Here is a 15,025-nt window from a genome sequence, read left to right as displayed (position 1 = left end):
AAGAGGGTATTTGGAGGAACTCTTGGTAGACTCTTTAAGGGATAAGTTTTTTTTTCCCCCCCCCAAACTTTTCTACTTAATACTGTATAGTTACACAGAATGTTCACAGGTATTACAGAAAATGCACTCCACGTTCTAGCAGTTTGAATTTGGGGAGGATGTGATCTTCAACCTCTGTGTATCCTCCCCAATCTATTTTTTAAATGGGAACCTACTAATATGGCTTGGGAAATGATGCTACTAAATAGTGGTTCTAAGGGAGAGGGAGGCCGTTCTTCATACCTGCACCTCGGTTTCGTTCTTCTTCCCATACGTAACTGTCACTCTCCTCTGCCCCCCACCCCTGCTCTGGTCGACCACATTGCCCATGGTTTCTTTTCTTTTTTTTCTCCTCTGTTTTCTCCCTACACAGCTGGTCTCTGAATGTCTCCAAAGGGTGTTGTGCAGCAGTGGGAGAGGTTGGTAAGCCCCAAAGTCTTATCTGACAGAGCTGCCCTCACAGAGCCCCTGGCCAGAGGAAACACAGGCTGAGCCGTTGGCTTGGGAAGGGCTGCCTTGGCTCTGAAGGCCATGTGCATGGTCCACCTCCCTGTGTCTCCACGCAGGCTTCCGGCCTGCAGGGCGGTGAGAATATAGATGGGCTTGTCATTGGTTTATCAGGGAGTGTGGCTTCCTCTGAAGAGGAGAGACCGTGCTTTGCTCCTCCCAATTATGGACAGAGAGTTCTGTGGTTAGATTGCTGGGCCCGCAAAGAGGTCAGTGAGCGCCAGAATGACGTGATTAGGTTCCAGGCCTGATAAGTTAGCTGTTTCTATATTTAAGTTAAACGCTTCTAGAAAAAGTAGCTCATGATATTCTGGTTCTTTAAAGAAGCCAGCTAGTAACTCACACACAGGTCAGACTGTTGTAACACAGAAGACTCGGAGGGTATAGTTCCAGCCCTGCACCTGCCTACCTCTGTGAACTTGACAATTCAAAGGACGTCTCAGAGTCTTTTTCTTTAAGTGTAAATGAGGACAGTGGCCCCTATCTTGATGAATTATAAGGATCAAATGATATGTGAGATATCAGAGTTCTATGTAAACTGTGATGCTGCGTGCAGGCATGAGGGCTTGTAAATAATAATATGATAGTAATTCAGGCTGGACGAAGCTTAGCTTTATGCAGAGAACAAAGTAGGCAGCCCACTTTAGATTTAAAGGACTGGGTTTTTTTCACCAAAGTGTATGGACGGAGTCTAAGAAACTTGAGATCCTTAATGGTATACGTTATATGAATAGTGCTTGTTACAAAATGGAGCTTTAACTTCTCTGATGAACTGTAGACTCGGCATGGATATGAAACATAAGCATCTGTGAGATGCTGAGCTACCTCTTGGTCTCTTGAGCTGTCTTCCATTAGGCCCCCCAGGTGGCATTACACTGATGCATAACCGTAGTCCAGGTTGGGGTGTTGTGGGGGCCATTGTGGTTCCCTTGCCTTTAGGACCTAGTCTTCCAGATTTGCTGACTCACTGTGATAGGTGCCTGGCCTTGGGAGGTTCCCGGCAACCAAGTATATCAACCTGTGTGAAGCAGAATGCCTCTTTATTGTTGGTTAGTCTCTAATTCATGTCCTCCTCTTTGCAACCCCATGGACTGCAGCACACTAGGCTTCCCTCTCCCTCACCATCTCCCAGAGTTTGCTCAAACTCGTGTCTGTTGAGTCGGTGATGCCATCCCACCATCTCATCCTCTGTTTCCCGCTTCTGCTCCTGCCCTCAGTCTTTCCCAGCATCAGGGTCTTTTCCAGTGAGTCGGCTCTTTGCATCAGGTGGCCAAAGTATTGGAGCTTCAGCCTCCGCATCAGTCACCTTACAGAATGAAAAGGCAAGAAGATACGACACTGAAAGATGAGCCTTTTTGTTACTTTACATCAAGCAGCTTGACAGGCTGCATGTCCTCCTCCTGGTGTAGATAGATTGTACAGGTCACATCATAATGTGCTTGCTGTAGCAAGGAACCCCAGGATGGGGGACACAGTCCTGTGATTCTAAGTCATGTCAAAGGTCCGGGGCGTGACAGCTTGCTGTGTCCAGCCCCACTGTGTGCAGTTTTCCTTGCATCTCGCCAGCCCCTGGGCCAGGACACCCTTGGTCCTAGAGGGTCGTTTTGCACTTCAGCTTCCCCGTGCTCTGTGAAGTATCTTGTGACCAAAGTACTCTCGTAGATGACAAGTAGTGACACACTTTCCAAAAGCCACCTGTTTCCAGAAATGAGGCTGGATTTGGCCTGTTTCATGTCTGTTTCCCGTCTCTCCTGTCCTGGCAGGAGGAGGCACATAATCATTAAGGTCTTCGGTCCTGTCATCTGAAGGGCTGAGTAGGAGCAGGACGCCGTATCACAGTGAGACAGGATGGCCATAAAGTTAAGTGCCTAGAAACAAACGGCCGTAGAAGGGTTTCGTCCATAAAATCACTGGGGAGGAGTGTGGGGTATTTGCTCTAGATGGAAATGGACTCGGAATTCTGCCCAAGGGAATACTTGGATGGGATCAAGGTGGAGACTCTGCTGCAGGGTAAAACAAGGGGTTTAAAACAAGGGCAGCAGTGGGGAAGGTGACTGAGTGATTCTCCACCTAAGAAAGCGTTGCCCCTATTGTTCAGGTACTCAGTCATGTCTGGCTCTTTGCAACCCCTGGGACTGCTGCACGCCAGGCTCCCGTGTCCTTCACCGTGTCCCAGAACTCACTCAAACTCATGCCCATCACGTCGGTGATGCCATCCAACCATCTCACCCTCTGTCGTCCCCTTCTCCTCCTGCCTTCAGTCTTTCCCAGCATCAGTGTCTTTTCCTCTTCACTGGGCCTTCTTCACAGGCAGACCCCACCCACCTGGAGCCACCAGGGGGTCCACACCACAGAGCAGATGACGGGGGTTGAAAGGAGCTTATCAGTAAATAAGAAAGCAGTGTCCCCAGTGGCTGAGTGACTTGCCCAAGGTCACACAGCAACAAAACTGAGACCAGAGTGTGCAGAATCCCTGGGGAGGGCTTTCACTGCTTTCCAGCACTGCGCCTGGGGGTCCTGAGGACCCTCCAGGAGAAGAGGCGCTGTGGGGATGAGTCAGAGACGAAGTGGCCTTTCATGGAGGTGAAAGGGAAGATCCTTTTAAGTGTAAGGTCCACATCCCTGCCTGATAGCATCCTTCCAGGAATGCAGCACGTTAGAGCTCCTCAGGACTCTGCTTCCTGCACCCAGCCATCCTCTCTGATTGTGTAAACAGTGGCTGACTTCCTCACTGTTTCCATCCTCTCTGATTGCAGGAGATTCTAGGACCATGCTTTATTTTATACAGTTTGGCTCAAGTCTTGTCCCATTTATTCTCCTTTTCATTCATTTGACTCAGTGTGATCCTGCCAGAGGAGAGATTTTAATTGACAATGCATGAAAGGGGTAATGGGAGGAAATATAAAAGAAATAGAAATTCCTTTTTTGTTAGGCTCAGTTTGTAAGCTGTGTGTTTTAATGAACTATATTTATTTTTATAAATATGCCTAGAAAACTAAGAGTGTTGTTCACTCAGACTTCTTTGTTAAATTGTACCACGGCACATTGAAGAGAAGAGTTTTAGAGTTATTACATAGAGGAATCATTGTGGAGTAGAACTTTCTAAGGTGTTATTTCTTAACATTGAAAAATAGAAGAAAACGGTTTGTGTGTTGTAAGTGGAGGTGTTAGGATTACGAGTGTGATTTTGAAAGGAGGAGGGGGCATGTTCTGATGAAGATTGAAGAAAGCATGTATGAGGAGTATGTGACCAAAGATGTGAGAACATTCTCGACTTTTATCACCAATTACAAAGTAACTGAAGTGTAGAAAATGTCTAAGAAATGCTCCCATGACCCTGTCATTTTTTGGGTGATCAGTGAGTGGGCTAGAGTCATGGGGTTTAGTCCTGGTTAAACTCACTTTGTTCTCTTCACTCAGACATAGGAAGCATCCTCAAAGGAGCCACTGATTTTTTCCTGTGAATAAATGCTTAACATCACCAGTAAGAATCAATGAGTGTGTCCCATCACTCTTTTATGGAAAGAGAAAACAAAGCAGATAGGGGCCAGCAGTGGCTGTCATCCCGGTGTCATCCCGGTGTGAGGTAGTCGCTAAGCCCCTGATTCCTTTTGCATTCTTCCTCTCACAGAGAATAGTGGTGGAGAACAGTAGTCCTATGACATTTTCTTACTATTCCACATTTTATGAAATCACTTATGCATGCTACTCTGCTTTTCAGGAAATCACACAGGCATGTATATAAATAAGTTCAGTTCAGTCGCTCAGTCATGTCCGACTCTTTGCAACCCCATGAACCGTAGCACGCCAGGCCTGCCTGTCCATCACCAACTCCCGGAGTCTACCCAAACCCATGTCCATTGAGTCGGTGATGCCATCCAACCATCTTATCCTCTGTTGTCCCCTTCTCCTCCTGCCCTCAATCTTTCCCAGCATCAGGGTCTTTTCAAAAGAGTCAGCTCTTCGCATCAGGTGGCCAAAATGTTGGAGTTTCAGCTTCAACATCAGTCCTTCCAATGAACGCCCAGGACTGATCTACTTTAGGATGGACTGGTTGGATCTCCTTGCAGTTCAAGGGACCCTCAAGAGTCTTCTCCAACACCACAGTTCAAAAGCACCAATTCTTCGGCGCTCAGCTTTCTTTATAGTCCAACTGTCACATCCATACATGACCACTGGAAAAACTGTAGCCTTGACTAGACAGACCTTTGTTGACAAAGTAATGTCTCTGCTTTTTAATATGCTGTCTAGGTTGGTCATAACTTTCCTTCCAAGGAGTAAGTGTCTTTAATTTCATGGCTGCAGTCACCATCTGCAGTGGTTTTGGAGCCAAGAAAAATAAAGTCAGCCACTGTTTCCACTGTTTCCCCATCTATTTCCCATGAAGTGATGGGACCAGAGGCCATGATCTTCGTTTTCTGAATGTTGAGCTTTAAGCCAACTTTTTCACTCTCCTCTTTCACTTTCATCAAGAGGCTCTTTAGTTCTTCACTTTCTGCCATAAGGGTGGTGTCATCTGCATATCTGAGATTATTGATATTTCTCCTGGCAATCTTGATTCCAGGTTATGCTTCCTCCAACCCAGCATTTCTCATGTACTCTGCATATAAGTTAAATAAGCAGGGTGACAATATACGGCCTTGATGTACTCCTTTTCCTATTTGGAACCAGTCTGTTGTTCCATGTCCAGTTCTAACTGTTGCTTCCTGACCTGCATACAGGTTTCTCAAGAGGCAAGTCAGGTGGTCTGGTATTCCCATCTCTTTCAGAATTTTCCAGTTTATTGTGATCCACACAGTCAAAGACTTTGGCATAGTCAAGAAAGCAGAAATAGATGTTTTTCTGGAACTCTCTTGCTTTTTCGATGATCCAGCGGATGTTGGCAATTTGATCTCTGGTTCCTCTGCCTTTTCTAAAACCAGCTTGAACATCTGAAAGTTCACGGTTCACATATTGCTGAAGCCTGTCTTGGAGAATTTTGAGTATTACTTTACTAGCGTGTGAGATGAGAGCAATTGTGTGGTAGTTTGAGCATTCTTTGGCATTGCCTTTCTTTGGGATTGGAATGAAAACTGACCTTTTGCAGTCCTGTGGCCACTGCTGAGTTTTCCAAATTTGCTGACATATTGAGTGCAACACTTTCACAGCATCATCTTTCAGGATTTGAAATAGCTCCCCTGGAATTATGGTCTAAATTGAAAGCCCCTTTAGAACAAGAGTAACACCAAATGCAGGAGTTAGAAAAGGGGATTTCACAATAAAAATCCAGTCTCCTTATACAGGGAGACAATATATCATTTGCTCAGCAGAAAACTGGCTGACATAACAATCACTCTTTTCTTCCAGCGTTGGAAGTGCTGGTGTACCATGAGACAATTTTTCAACTCTTTATGCATCTTTAAGCATTTCGGTCCACACACGCACAAAAAGGAAAGTCATGCAGAGCTGTTGTTACAGTGGCTGAAAATGAACTAGAAGTTTAAAAGGGTGTCAAAAAAATTCCCTCTCATACTTTTTACATAGATTTAATTGTTTAAATTTATTGCATGAATCATCTGTGCTCATTATAGAAAAATCAGAAGTTTCAGACTGAAAGAGGAACAGAAAGAGTATCCATACTTCATAATTTTATCCTTCCAGAGAAAACCGCTAGTAACACTTCGGCATGTGTCTTTCTGAATCTTTCCTGTGCATTTGTTTATAATATATTACTTCCCTAGAAAATGGGATCCATCTGAATTTTCATAAAGTTTTATAAAGATTGCAACCATTAAAAGAGTAACAGCTTAAATTTTGAAGGAAAACTGGAAGCCAAGTAGTGCCACTTTGGTATGTCTCTGACATTTCCACCGTCTGACAGAAAAGGAAAACTTCTTACTAGCTGACAAATTTCCCCTGATGAAACTTAGCATAATGCTGCCGGTCCTTGAATTTACCCAGCTCTCTGATTTCACTGCTCTGTGTGGGTCTTCATTACATTCTAGGTGCTCTTGCTTTTCTTTGTGTTCGGATACAGTCATAAACGACTTGAAGTCAAAGACTCCATCTCCCATCCCTGCCTCTGGGGTCATCAAGGGCTTATTGAATGAATGAAGGAACCAGGACGTGAACAATTACCAGCATTTGTTGAGAGCACGTTGTGTGCCAGGCACTGGTCTGAGTGCTTCTTGTGGGTTAGCTTGTTTATTGGATCCTCACAACGACCCTTTGTGGTTGCATGAATGCCTGATAATGGTAGGCTTCAAGCTTTGTGTCTGATTATCACTGTTGGAAGGCATACAATCGTAGACTCGGAATTCCAGACCTGCTAAGTAACTTAGGGATCATGTTATTTACAGCCGAGGATACACAGGCAGAGGGATTAAGAGGACTGTCTGGTGTGACATAGCTGCTTCGCTGGAGGGTGGGGTGAGAATGCAGGTCTCCCCGAGCCCCAGGCCAGTCTCCTCTTGCTAAATAGAGCTCTGCTCTCCCCCACAGCGTGCGCTGTAGTGAGGTTCTCTTCCCTGGAGGACATTAACATCAATAGATGTCAGCATTGTGTGTTCGTATTTATTTATTTATATTCGTATTAATTAAATTGTATTAAAAACACATAAGTCATATTAAGAAATGTTAAACTTTTTTCTCACCGAAGCTCGTTGTTAAACGCCAAAGACACCATGTATACTTCAGGAAACTAGCATGTTTAAGGCCATGCAAACACCTTTTCTTAGCACAGCTAGGGTCACAGTGAAATTCCTGTGTGTGTTCATAGGCGTCAGTTGCCCGTCTGTCCCCCACTAGCGTTCTTCACTTCCTTCGGATGCCCCAGGGCCAGAAGCCCTTGTTGTCTTTCCCTTTTTGCTTTGCATTTGTGTGCGGAGTCGGTTTGTCTGCTGGGAGCTGAACCTACCTGTTCCTACCTCGTTGCTTCATCACCGAGCTCTCGTTTTAGGCTTTGGCTAAAAACAGATCCTCTTCTCCCTTGTGTATATCTTGTCATTTCTGTCTCTTCTTGCTCTTGGTTATATTCGGCATGCTGTTATTTAACTCTGCAGAACACCTTGGCACAGTGCTTGAGCCCAGGGTCTGTGCCACGGGGGCTGCATTAAATCATTAAGTGACAGTGTGTCTTTCCTTCTTGGCCGTGGGGAGGGAGACACCGTCATTCATTCAACAACTTTATTGAGTGCTTAGTGACTGTCAGGCACAGTTCTAGGTTCTGGGCAGATGAATAGTGGGGGCAGGGGGGAAAACGTAGTAAACCAAACATCTAATCAGTGTGTAATAAATATGTCAGGTAGACACATAAAGCAAGGAAAAGGGAGAGTGGTGGGGGGAGAGCACTGGTTTGGGGAGGGTACCTTGAAAAGGGGCATCAGAGCAGAGACATGGAGGAGGGAGGGAGCCAACAGGACGTCTGGGGAAGAGGTATCTCTCCAGGAAATGCAGCAAGTGCCAAAGCTCTCAAGGCAGGAGCAAGCGTGGTCGCTCCAGGGAGCAGCGAGGAGACATGGTGGCCGGGTGGAGTGAGGTAGGGGAGCGTGGTGGGGGTGATGAGCTCAGAGTAGCAGAGAGTCAGCTCCTACCACATGTGGCCTCGTGAGTCATCGTTACAGCCTGGCCTTTTGCTCCGAGGGGAGAAGCCATTAGAGCATGCTGAGCCATGAATGCAGGATCTGAGTTGTGTTTTTCAGAATCGATTACTCCGGTTGCTCTCTGGAGCGGAGCTGGGGGTGGGGTGGGGGGTGGAGGGGGCAGAAGCCCGTGTCCAGGTAGGAGGCAGAGGGAGCCGTCACGGCATAGGTGTAGGGTCTGCCGCCCAGTGAGGAAGGTGCGGGTGGGAAATGATCAGAGGCTGAGTGTATTCCGCAGGCAGACAGGATGGATTCACTGGAAAGGTGAACATGGAGTGTGGGGGAGAGAGAGGCAGCCAGGAAGTCTCCAGGTTTCTGGCCTGAGCATTGGAAAAGTCAGACTTGCCCCTTTCTGAGGCAGGAGAGGCAGAGGGAAGCCCACAATGGTACCCAGTTCCGTTGCAGCAAGGAGTGTCTGCAGACTTCCACTGAGTCCGCTCCCACGGCCAAGCCCATCGCGCCACCACAGCTGGTTTTTTATCAGAGCCTGAGTGGCTCAGCCAGTTCCCAGCCATCCCCCGCTGACCCTGTTACCAGCACCAGCATCGTCCTTTACGCCCCGGTCCTCAGTGCATTCCTCCCCAGCACCCCACCCTCCTCCTTCCCCAGTCTTCCCGTCGCGAAAGGGGCATCTCCACCCTTCGAGGAGTGAGCACATGCCCTTCACCCCGCAGCCTGGGGCAAAAAGCATTGAGACCGGTGTTAGAAAGGCGTCCAGTTTTCCTCTTTTATCCAGTGACTCTTCAGGGAGTCTGTGTCCTAAATATTCCCGAGAGTTGCCCTGGCCAGACTTTTCACGGGTCCTTGATCAAGCCCTCGTCTCTGGTAGGATTTTATCACCCATAGAAGAGGATGAGGTGCTGTGGATGTCACTTCTCGGTTATTTGCCCTCATGTGAGAACAGAACCAGACCAGAACCGTAGCGAGCAGAGCCAGAGCAACAGCTGATACCCAAGTCACTCACCCCGTGACTGGCATGACAGCGTCCACAGATAATGCAAAGGTGTGCATGGTGTTCGGAATAGTGAGGGGCGTGAGATGCTTGAGGAAACCACACAAAGCAGATTTTCTCTTGCCAGCAAGCTCAGCCAGGCCTGAGTCAAGGTCATACAGCCACGTCTATCTTAAAGGATGTTTTCGTCTCTAACTTTTGTGAGCACCGTCGTGTTTTCCAAAAGGAAACATATTTCACTTGACCTCAACTAGGAGAACTTGCTGCATCCTCTTGTTTCGAACTTTATTGCCGTGTCTGTGTGTGTGTGTGTGTGTGCGCGTGCACATGTGTGTGTGTGATATATTTTTTTTTAACTTTCCCAGAGAGAAGATTGGCCCATGCACAAGCTGGAATGTTCTCCCATGGTTGTTTTTGGGGAAAATTGGAATCCCTCCGAGACTGTAAGGTTGACAGCAAGGATTCTGGCCAAACAGGTGAGGAATTGGGAACAGGTTCAAGTGTGTTTTATTTTTTTACTCTGAGGTCAGAAAGATGAGTGAGTGACCCGTGGTGATCATCTCTCGCTCAGCATTCTGGGACCGCATTTCCCGTCACGTTCCTATGGACAGAGATGAGTGCAAGGCTCCAGGAGTGAGCTGGCTTGTCTGCCTTGTGCACCTAGGATGTCACTCATCCCCGGCCGGGAACATAGCCGCTGCTAAGTTCTGAGCTTTTATATGAGACAGGTTTGCATAGAAAAATACGGCCTCTCAGGGCATGAAAACCTGAGTGACAGTAATGAGAGCGTCCTAGGGAACCAGACTGGCCTTCAAAGCTTTGGGAGGTCCCCTCTTTCCTTCTCTTACAGCATGCACCCCTGCTGCCACCTCCCCTCACCCCCCGTCCTGGGCTGGCTCCTGCTCTTCCCTGTCTCCATACTTGTCCTGCCTCAGCGGGCAGGGAATGGGATGAGATAACCAGCATGGCACCTGCTGGGAGAGAAACAAGAGGAGTGGAAAAGTAAAAATCAAGGCCGGGGAGGTGGGGTGGGAACGATGTGGCCATCAACAGTTTCCTCCAAAGATGAAGCCAGGGCTGGCTGTCCTGACCCCTTTTTGGCTCAGTCCCGTACTGATTGCATGATAATAAGACGCCTGATCTTGACAGGACCAGCTTAAATGGAGGGGAGGAAAATGCCACAAGATGTGTCCTTGTGACGGTGAAATGGGCTGCACGGAGCTTGAAAGGCGAATGTCCACAGAGCTGCTTGCCAGTGATAAGCTGCGGGCAGGGCCTCTGTACTGGAAATCTTAAAGCTGAAATTTCATCTGCCCCTTCTATCTTCCCTTACCACACCTCCCTCCATTTAAAACTTTCTGTTTTCTTTTTTTTTGATCGAAACCAAATGTGATCATAATGGTCGACTCAAATCTGTCCCCAGACCAAGTTAGGCTCCTCGACCTCGTAAACAGAAGTAGAACATTTTGAACCTCTGAGGTCATAGTTTCGTTATGTTAAGCCTGGGTCAGGTGCTTGATGAAATGCCACTTCGCCCGCTCAGGGTAACCAGAGGCACTCAAGGCTGGCCTTTAGAGTGGGAACGAAAAGTCAGAATTGTTTTCGCTGGAGGAGGTTAACTTTTGGTTCCTTGCTCACAGTTGTCTTTAAATACAGGCCAAGTACTTGGTCGGAAGAAAAGGGTGGGAGAAAATGGTGTGACTGGGTGACTGTATGTGTGTGTGCGTTAGTTGCTCAGTCGTGTCCGACTCTTTGCGATCACATGGACTGTAGTCCCACCAGGCTCCTCTGTCCCTGGGATTCTCCAGGCAAGAGTACTGGAGTGGGTTGCCGTTTCCTTCTTGAAGGGATCTTCCTGACTCAGGAATCGAACCTGGGTCTCACGCATTGCAGGCAGATTCTTTACCGTCTGAGCCACCAAGGTGTCAGGGTAAATAAGCCATCAGATTCAATCCGTAAGCACCTTGCCAGGATTGAGTGACCAGTCTCCTGGTTCTCCCCAGGCCCCATCTCCTGACATTATTGAAAGTGTGGTGGTTAAGAATTCAGAAGGAGCTGGTGCCCTTTTCTGAATGAAAAGTTTTCCCAGGCAAAATGACTTACTAATCTTATAGAAATGGATCCTATGAATGGGAAGATTTCTACTCCAAAAAAGAACTATTGAAATGTTTTGGCCCCAGGAGGGTAGTCTGAAAGCTATGATGAGTTTATACCAGTTTCATTCAACTGTTATTATAATTACTGCTACCACTAATAGTCTATTAAATGAAAAGTTACCTGGCCATCTTTTTATCTCTGTAGGACTTAATGATTAAAAAAACAGACCATTTGTATTCTAGTCACTTGCAAAGGTTTCAGGAGGGGGACAGGCTACCCAACTACCGAGGGGAAGCGTAACATGTTAACTAGGGAGGTGAGCACGCCTGGGTGGACCACCTGTATCCTCAAGCTGAATAGCCCGATTACAAAGACACGGCCTTGGGCCGGCTCTTGAGCTCTGCGTTTGAACTCTTGTCAACACCAAGTTTATTCATGTTCTCAAAGCCTGGCGGATTTACTATTGTCAGCTCCTCTTGGGGTGTCTAGAACAAAGCCGGCAACACGTTTCAAGTGAATCTCGGCTCACGGATACAACCGAAAGTGTTCTTTTTGAAACGCAGGAATTTGAGATCATTTTAGCCTATGCTTAAAGAAAGTGTAAAATGGATGGGGGGGGGGGTTGATTTTGTTCCTTTTTAGAAGGAGAGATAATAAATGGGATGGCTCATCTGTAGACTCGGTCCTTTTAAGTCGGGGCCCTAAAAAGTTGTTTTCTAGCCACTGTTCTTTCCCATAACAAGCATTTTTGAGCCTACTGTGTGCATAGCATTATCAGGGTGTTAGGAACGCAGCCGATGCTTTTAAAAGCTTTTCAAAAGAGTCCTTTGGGTTTGGACGTTGGGCAAATGCTCTCAGAGCCCAAATGGCAGAATCCTTGGCTTCCTCTTTACTTCATTTAGAACCGTTGCTTTTTTCTTCATGTTGATGTAAGCGTGAAAGCACTATTTTTTGCACAAGTTGTTGCAGTCTGTAACTGTGATTTCTTCCCCAATTACTAGAAAATCCACCCAGAGAGAACACCTTCAGAGAAATTGTTAGCCGTGAAGGAGTTTGAGTCACGTAAGTCTGTCTGTGACTGGCTGAGGAATTATTTCAGCCACATGTTTTCTGTGGATTAGACAGGATTGAAAGAAGGAAGGGATAGCTGGGTTCTTTGTGGTGGTGGGGATTTTATAGTTATCAGTTTTTATTTTGACTTGTGTGCTGTTTTGGAAAATGGACTATAACTTCCCCCCGCCCCCTCAGTTGACAGGATTGCTAGGAAATAATTAAGGGGAAGTGCGAACTTGCAGGATAAATTATTACATCCTGAGCTATCTCTTGCTGGCTCTCCTGGCATGTTGAATATTTTTTGGATCTTTGCTGAATTGCAGTCCTGTACACAGCTGATGTCCTTACTGGAGGCATTAAATCAGGGGCTGTCCACTTTCTCCATCATGACACAGACTCTGGGGCCAATTGGGGGACCCTTGACTAGACCAAGGCTGGTTATCAGTCACTGCCACTATTCCTGACCTCACTGTTAATGGTCAGTTGAAATTCCCTGTCCTGAGTGACTTCCATTTGTCAGAGGAAGAGAAGGAAGAAATGGCATGCTCTTTTTGCCCTAGGGCTTATTAGTTAGACCAAGGGAGGAGGGATAATATTTCCTGGGGGCTCCACGTGTTTTTTTTTTTTTTTTCTTTCTCTGTATGCCATTGATAGTACTGAAAGGATGTATAGCTAGAGATCCAGAGTTTTCTACGTGCTGAATAATGGTTTGTTTATCCACAGATCTGGATAAATTAGACAATGAGAAGAGGGATTTGATTCAGAGTGACATTGCTGCTCTCCATCACTTTTACTCCAAGCACCTTGAGTTCCCCGACAACGATAGCCTAGTAGTGCTCTTTGCCCAGGTAAGCACGTGAGTGTCAGGCGACACTTAGTTTAGCCTTTCCCTGCCAGTGTCCCTCTCCCAGCACATAGCTGGTGAAGATGAATGAAAGCAGAATGATGCTGTCTACCTGATACAGTTCTTGACATCTTGGTCCATGTTTTGCCTAAACTGACCTTGAGCAGATCAGGGTCCTGTCTGTGCTGGCCCTCACCGATGGTGGAGCGTAGGAAATCCACCCTCCCTTGCCTCTTGCTGCAGAAAGAGTTTATGCAAACAGAGTTGCCAGGGTCCCAGAACTGTGGGAGACTGCAACACCTTTGGATGGAAAGACCATTTGAGATTCCTACATTCAATTTTACTCTTCTCTTAAACCTTCCCGTCTGACAGTAGTGGATTGTAGGTTTTTGTTTTTCTTTACTCTTTCTTTTTTTACTCTTACCAACACTGTGTTGATAAAGCAGAGGCAAATACAGATGGCCAGGAAGGACAGACATCACAGAGAGGAGCCTGAGTGGGTCTAGGTACAGTAGGTCTTTCCCGATGATTGCTAAGTAATCCTGTGTAGACTAGAAGCCTAGATTTACCAAAATCAGATAGGATTTAAAAAAAAAAAAATTAGACTTCTAGACAAGAGCCACTTAAATGCATCAAGGAACTGACGACCAACCTTTTGGAAAGGCTGAGGCTTGGCTGGACTTGGCCAGGACAGGAGAAGACAATGTGGTCAGCACCCTGGGCTGGACGCGTGTGGCCGCATCCTTCCTCCTGTTTCTGTGAGGGTGGCTCTTCCTGGCCTGACTCACTAGATCAGATTTCTCTCCCTAACATACGCTTGTGTTTTCCCCTATAAGCCGAATGTGTAGTTGAAGGTGACCTTCGCAGAGGGAGAAACACTGGAATACTGTTTTGTGGGCGCAAGTCGCTACACTCCCCTGCCTTCAGTGTCTAGACAGGAGAAAAAGCTCGGGTGGGTACTTACACACTGTCGTCTTAGAAGAGAGTCAGCATCACCTCGGTACTCTTTGAGTCACTAATTCCATTTTTAGGACTCTATCCTAAGAAGTAGTCAGAAATTATGGACAAAAATTGACATGCAAATTGTTTGCTGTGTGGTTCTTTTTAAAAAACATGAAACCAAAAAGAAAGGGGAAAAAGGCAAAGGAAATACATGTTATAAATGGGCAGCAGTAGTCATTAGGTAAATCATGGCTTAGATTTTCAATTAAAGTTTATATAGCCTTTATAAATTATATTTCAAAGAGCAAAGATATGTGAAACGCTGATGACATAACGTCAAGTGTAAAAGCCGGGGAAAAATATGTAATATGAAAATTTACTTTGGTTAAAAAAAAAGCTTAAATGGAAGTTCACCATTAGTTATCTCATGAGTCGTGGAAAATTTTTACTTTTTTGGGGGTGATTTTTCTGGATTTTCTACAGTGAGTATTGTAACTTAAGAAAATAGTGAAAAGAAGAGAAGATGAAAAGCACCCATAGTTCTCCCACTTTAAAAATTGCTCCTATAAGGAAAGAGGTGAGTCTTCACCACTTCACTGACCTACTTCATCCCCCAGTGAGAACTAGTGAGAACAGTTTGATGAGTTCCTTAATAGACTTTATGTTTATGTGGGTTTTTTTCTGTTATATGACTGTCATAATCAGAAAAAAATGCTGTTCTCAGTAAAAGAGAAAATGGGTTCAAGTCATGGGTGTTAAATTAGACATAATGAAAAACCTTCCTGATTTCATTATATTATCCTGGGATTACAGCGTATTTCCCTACCCACGCTAAGGCAATGGATTTGGGTAACAGTACACAGTGGAGGAATTGACTTCTCCTATTACATTTTTAGAAAAACTTGGATATATGACTTTTCTGGATTAGATGAGGCATGGTTTTGTGAGAAAGAAAGAGTGATGAAGTAAACA

General features: G+C 45.9%; 1 protein-coding gene across 2 annotated transcripts in view; it reads left to right on the top strand.

Annotated features, from left to right (window-relative positions):
- The window catches only part of SMYD2 (SET and MYND domain containing 2), a 53,860-nt gene that overhangs the window by 21,378 nt on the left and 17,457 nt on the right, over positions 1 to 15,025 (top strand). For both annotated transcript variants that reach the window (XM_069544953.1, XM_069544952.1), the window contains 3 exons: positions 9,483 to 9,593; positions 12,216 to 12,276; positions 12,991 to 13,115. In XM_069544953.1, coding sequence (XP_069401054.1) covers positions 9,498 to 9,593; positions 12,216 to 12,276; positions 12,991 to 13,115 — 282 coding nt within the window. In that variant the 5' untranslated portion in view covers positions 9,483 to 9,497. The remainder of the gene's footprint in view (positions 1 to 9,482; positions 9,594 to 12,215; positions 12,277 to 12,990; positions 13,116 to 15,025) is intronic.

Source organism: Ovis canadensis, chromosome 12 (assembly GCF_042477335.2).
Source record: "Ovis canadensis isolate MfBH-ARS-UI-01 breed Bighorn chromosome 12, ARS-UI_OviCan_v2, whole genome shotgun sequence".
Taxonomy (NCBI): domain Eukaryota; kingdom Metazoa; phylum Chordata; class Mammalia; order Artiodactyla; family Bovidae; genus Ovis; species Ovis canadensis.
This window is presented reverse-complemented; position numbering and strand designations above follow the sequence as displayed.